The 6363-nt window shown below is 38.6% G+C and overlaps 1 protein-coding gene across 1 annotated transcript in view; it reads left to right on the top strand.

Annotated features, from left to right (window-relative positions):
- LOC104390187 (netrin-4-like) overlaps nucleotides 1–2082 on the top strand; it is a 46525-nt gene extending 44443 nt beyond the window's left edge. The window contains exons 9-10 of the mRNA XM_009999286.1: nucleotides 887–1057; nucleotides 1946–2082. Coding sequence (XP_009997588.1) covers nucleotides 887–1057; nucleotides 1946–2082 — 308 coding nt within the window. The remainder of the gene's footprint in view (nucleotides 1–886; nucleotides 1058–1945) is intronic.
- The last annotated feature ends 4281 nt before the right edge of the window (nucleotides 2083–6363 follow it).

The following is a 6363-nucleotide window of genomic DNA, read 5'->3' on the forward strand; positions in this document are numbered from 1 at the left end:
AGGAATGCTGGAATTGTAACTCAGTAGAATGGCTGGCTTCTACATCAAGAACAAATGATATAAACCTTGCATCTAAACTGCCATTGTTTTTGCACTCATTCTGCAGGTTCAAATGGCCATGTTTGTTTATCAAGAATTTATTTAATAATGTAGTTAATGAACACCTGGTTCATGCCATCGCATGAAGGAAGAAAGGAAAGCTCTGGGATCCAAAGGTTTGATGTGCTTGTGTCATGACACAACAAAGCCTGCATGTGGAGCCAATCCAGATGAGACTACCCTGCCAAAAAGTTATGGGATCTTTTTAAATTAAAGGAACAGAAATTTATCATGGCAACCAGATGTTGGGCCACAAAACAAAAATGCTTTTTTTAGTTTGTTTTGCAATCATGGAATTTTAGCCATGTGACACGGCTGCAGTCTGGTGGGAAACTTCCTGACTTCCTTCCTGTAGAGCAGACAGTCCCTTCCCACAGGACAAAAATTTTGAGAGGCCAGTGTAAAAGCTAAACAGAAGTTTTCAAATGGTAAAATATAAAGCCTAGAACTAGTACACTTAAAACCAGACTGTTAGCTGATGATCTGTTTTTTCCACCCTTCTCATGTTTACGTACAAGTGCTTTCCTATGATTTCCAAGCATTTGACATCATGCCATTAAAGAGTTGCTAAATAACAGGGTGAGAAGACCAGTTAACTACCTCAATAGAAAAATCTAGTTTTTCTTCTCCATATTTAGAAATGACAGAAGTGGATAACACTGGTATGCACCTTCTGCACAACTGCAGCATTTTCTTGATATCTTCTTTCAAGGTGTTAAAATTCTAACTTTTAGCAACATAAAACAAAATGAATTGTAGTTGTCTACTATGATATGTTTTCTGGCAGTGATAAAAGCAAGAATCCTATCAGCTCATGACAAAGGGACCCACGCAGAAGTTGTTGTGAAAGTGAAGAAGGTTCTGAAAGCAGGCAAAGTGAAAATTGCTCGAAGCAACAGAAGCATTTACCCAGAATCTTGGACCAACAGGGGATGTACTTGTCCCATTCTCAATCCAGGTAAGGACAAAATGCTTACTGGGTATTTTTGTTCCCCTGTAAACAGGGGTGACAATTCATTATGAACATTAGCTATGGCTACTCAAAATTTCCCATCAGTTTTTTCACGACAGAGTCCTTTGGTTCATCCATACCAAAGAGGGAATCAATATACAGCTGCAGTAAAAAACATTTGCTTACCAGAGAACAAGGTTTTACCAAAAAGCCCAGACATCAGAAATGTAGATGCTAGAAATACAGGTGTTTTGCCATTATCTCGTTATAAATGATATTTATGGACAGGTGCCCATCACTGCATTAGCAGTTGCTTTCCAGCACACGACTTTCAAGAAGGAGGGCAATAGTGGCAGGAGGGACAAAGGCATAAGTAACTGCCACCAGACCCCTACAGATCTGTGTGCAAAACCTCACACATAACTTGCCATGGATGTGCCTTAAGGTTATCGTCTAGGAAGTCTAGCTTACTATTTTCATATATAATACCCCCTCCCCCATCTGTTCCGATCAAATTCTGCTGCCCTCCCAAACAAGCCAGGGGTAAGGCTACTGACACACACGGAGTCACAGTAGCTGAAGATCAGACTCAAACCTGGCTGTCTGCACAAGGAGTTGAATGTGTAAACTGGAAGGCCACTGGATCTAAATCAATGTGTAGTTGAGCATAATCATCTGAGAACACTGAACCTGTGTGTCCAGGAGTCAGCACATGAAAGTATGTTTATACATAAGGTGGCACATGCATAAAGGGGATGAAGCTGGCTAAGATGCTACATGCCAGATGCTTATGAAATAGAGAAAATGGGCATTTAGTTTTTTAGTTCTGTTTTCATCTATTTATTGACTGAAGTTTTTACCTTTTTTGTTTGTGTTTTGTTTGTTTTTAACTAGGTACTGACTATCTTATAGCAGGCCAGGAGGACTCTAGGACCAGCAAACTCCTTGTGAATATGAACAGCCTGGTGAAACCCTGGAAAGCATATTTGGGAAAACAAGTATCAGACATTCTTCGAACTGGGTGCAAATAATTTCAGCTTCAGAAGTTACAGTACTGAACTTTGCCTTTAGTAATACTGAAGTGAAGGTGTAGTTAGTTCATGCATTCCCGTTCAACATGCTCCTTGCTGAAGTGATGAAAGCAGACCTACCATCCTTTCTCCTTTCATGTGCTTAGACAGGAAACTTGGGACATGACTACTTTTTTTAAAAAAAAGCACTGCTTTATCATACAAAATTAACTGGTGCATCATATGTAGGTTTCAAGTCAGTTTTGAGCCTGCTGCCATGCAGCCAGAAAATAATTTTACAAGGCAGAACTAAAGATATGGATTAGTTTTTCCATATTTCAGGTGAGATCCTGGTATTGGTATGTAAGCTGCTTATATTGTGCATTCATGCATGTGTAGTTTTCTTTATAAGTGACCACTAACAGGCAGCAAGTTGTTCCAGCTTTACAAGCAGCATAATACTAAACAAGCATGTCAAATAACACTGACTTACAAGAGCTCAGATTGATGTAACATCAGACTGCTATTATGCCAATACAAGGGGTTGCTTTCAAGAAAGCCACACTATCCCACTGCTGAACAGAAAAAAACTAACATCTGACATCTTGGGATAAGGTCCTTTATAGCCATAGGTTGCTATCATCACTGCTGAGGTCTGCTGCAGAAAGAACCTTGGCTCAAACTTGATTCTAAATCCAAACCCTGCTCTCTAAGGTAATTTTGTCTTTGCTGTAGTAGTTTAGTCTGTAACACCACAAAGGTTTCACAGCAATTACCACTCAAAAGCCTTACGCTAGGAAAGAGCCCAAACGTGAGGAATTAGTAGCTGCTTTAATGTTGAGATTCTAACACTACAAAAGCTACAAGGCAGAAGCAGGAGCAAGTAAATGGATTGGCTGGACTGTGTGTTAAATGGGGTAGCTATAGTTATTGTGAGAACAACCTGGCTATTCAAATTGTGTTCAAGACCACTGGCATTTGACTGCACTTAGCATTCTCATTCTGCTTCATGTCTCTTGGTCACACTTCAGGTTAAGATACTGAAGCAAGGATTCCCTCCCATTGTGCCTGGGCAATATTTTTCCCTCCACAGAAGCATCAGTGGTAACATCTGCACACTAGGTAAAAATAGTTCTGTTCTGCAAAGCAGTCTTTCTAAATCAATCTTATGCTACCCTGTAGTAATTAAGCAGTAGCTATTTAAATCACTGCCTAACACAGTATTTTGAGGAAATAGTAGTTTCTGACCTGTGTCTCCTGTTTAAGGACTCAAGATCAAATGAAGCTGGTTGGAGCACATACTCTCATCGAGTAAAGGAGAAATTGCAATGAGTCAGTCTATTCTTTCAGGGGGTTACAGAGAAAAAAGCAGGCATATGGGCTACTTCTAGTCCATGTCTATACATTTTTAATGGTCTCAGGAAGGAGAAGATATCTTCACTTAGTAATGTCTGACTTGCACATGGAATATTTAGAAAAACCTAATGCTAACACAGAAGGATGGAAGTCCCAGTCTAGAACTTAGGCCACGGATTTGTTCTCTATATCACTTGGAACCTGAAAAACCAGCTTCTTTCATTTTATTTGTTGCTGTTTGCCATTTAACTTCACATTGGTTCAACAGCAGAAAAATCCTCAGTTCATTTGGAAATGGATGACAGGCAGATATTTACAAAATAAAAGCCCTACTTTTCTCCCAACAGTGCATAAACAGTGTTTCTTCCTCCCCCCTTTTCAGAAGTCTCCCCTCCTCCATTGCCATTGTTTTCCCTCTTTCACTGCATTATTTATTTGTCACCTAAAGTGGTATCCAACAATGTGGCATCCCCAACAGGCCATTTAATTAATGCAATAAAACACTTTTTAATCAAGGAATTTGGCTTAATTTGAAATGTCAGCTTACAGAAATTAAAGAGCATGGAAACTGCTTTCCTTACTGTCTCCAGAAATTGTCTCACAACAAAGAGATTGACTAGTTCTCTTTCAAGTATCAATGAAAATAAAGACATGTGCATGAATTTACAGTCTGTTCTCAAAGGGCCTCTCAGAATAAATGAACATCAAGTGTAGGTTTAGAATTAAGTTAAGGAACACACTTTTCAACACAGGCCATTTAACCTTCAGGGGATCGTATTTAATTATGATCATATTCCATTTTGGTTCATACCCAGAACAGTGTTAAAGCAAACTCTCACATTCCACTTTAGCATGAATCAATAGTGCAAGCTGATTTTTTAACTGGTATCACCACTTCTGCTAATCAGGTATCTGAGTTCACAGAGTAGAAAAATAAAATCAAGTTCCACTCACACAGGACTGCCACATGCAATCTCACTGTTCTGCAGTACTGTAAGCCAGGTAGCCTGTCTGAAAAGAATTATCTAATAGAAGTGAATGGCACAGATGAAGTTGGAACAGCTTTTGATTAAAGAAGAGATGAGAAAGTTTAAATTGATCACTATGAGACTTTGGAAAGGAAAAATTATTTTCTTGTGTACCAACACCTGAAATGACAAAGAGCATCAAACAGTACAAGATGACAAGTGTCTTCCTAGTAGAAGCTGTTACATATTCCTCAGAACAAGCAAACAAGGTCATACATAGTAAATCAAGAAAACTACCATAGAAGGTATGGTATTTCTGTAATGAAAGAGTTGTTTTGTAGGTTTGTGTACAGTATCACAGACCTTGTCATCCTCTTTGAGTGTGTCTCAGGTGACACAGTAATACAAAGAATATTAACATGAAAAAAGGGCTGTACTTGTCCAATACAGAATTGGCTGGACAGCTTTTTAGTATGTCTAATATGGGACCTGTCTTTAAAATGGCCACATGAACAACACTACAGCACCCAGACAGACAAAATGCCTCACAAGTAGCAGCAACCACATACCAAAACAGTAGCAATTATCTATCACTTGGAAATCCTGATGAAGGATGAAATAAAAGCCTTTACCCACATGAAGAGAAGTCTGGAAAGCTGTGGAAAATTTTTGACAGGCAGGTGATAGTTTGGAGAAGCACATAAAACTTTCCACAGATAGTAGCAAACTCTCTGTAACAGCTGTGCAGCACATGTATCCACCATTACAGGATCATTCTGGAACATGGACCCTTAAAGCATCAAAGTAGTTCATTAGATGGCCGTTGAGAGTGCTGAGCCCTAACTCCAATGTACTGAGATACTGCTACTAATGCTTCTCCAGCTCCTGTGCTTTGCAAGCAGCTAGGAAAGAAAAGGTACCTATACTCAAAGCTTTGAGCACTGCTCTCCTGAGAGTGGCTCACTGCTAGAAAGAGTGTTTTCTCTGTAGCATTTACCCTCTCTCATAATTTTTCCATGCTGCTTGATGTAAGCTTTCTTTGAATTGCTACAGTTCACATGACGTGCTCCCTCAAGTCCCCCAGACCTGCAAAAGTTAGTGTGTTGTTATGTGTTGTAGCACTTTTGGTTTGTTTTTTTTGTACTTAAAAATTTAATTAAAAATACTCAGACATTTATATTGATGTTAGGTTTGGGATCTATTTTTAAAATTTTAAACCATGCAATTCTCAAACCATATGCACATTAATTCCTTTTTATTTAATAAACCACAAACATTTCAGGCATCAGGCTCTTGCTTCAATGGTGTCAGCAGTCAGGCAATTAGAGAAAAACATTTGGCTAGTAAGACAAGCATGAAAGGTTATTTTCCTACTAAGCAGCTTACAAAGGAAGTACATATGGTATAAGAATGTTCACACATTAGAAACATAAACCAGGTACAATTAACTTATGTAAATTGCATGTTAATTCAACAACTGATCGAAACCCAATCCTGCAAAATCTTCCATGTAGGCACTTTCAGGTGCTTAATTCTCCTAAGAAATATACACATGAAGTTTTACCAATATTTAACAGGTCATAAAATGGTTCCTTTACAAAGAGTTGATGCAAGGCATGAAAACAGAAATGCATGACAGGTACATGGAAGATAATACTGTTCGAATTTTAATGAGAAATAAAACAAGAGTCTAAAAAGCATCTAATATCCTATTTTCTTCCCTAGGAATGAGAAAGTAGGTTCTACCTATTTAAGTAACAACTTTCTCAAAGAGATCCATTGACATGTGATCAGATAAGTGAACTAGATTAACAGGAGACATTGCTGTAAGGTTTAACAAGGACATTCTCAGCAAGAACTGCATAGGATATAGATCTTGTTTCCAACACAGCCCTGCCAGATCCCCAGACCTAATGATCCTTAGAATAAAATGAAAGATAAACATCTCCCTCTAGACACTGCTGCTTACATCATTCCT

The sequence above is a fragment of the Chaetura pelagica genome, unplaced genomic scaffold (assembly GCF_000747805.2).
Source record: "Chaetura pelagica isolate M959 unplaced genomic scaffold, ChaPel_1.0 scaffold316, whole genome shotgun sequence".
In the NCBI taxonomy this organism is placed as follows: domain Eukaryota; kingdom Metazoa; phylum Chordata; class Aves; order Apodiformes; family Apodidae; genus Chaetura; species Chaetura pelagica.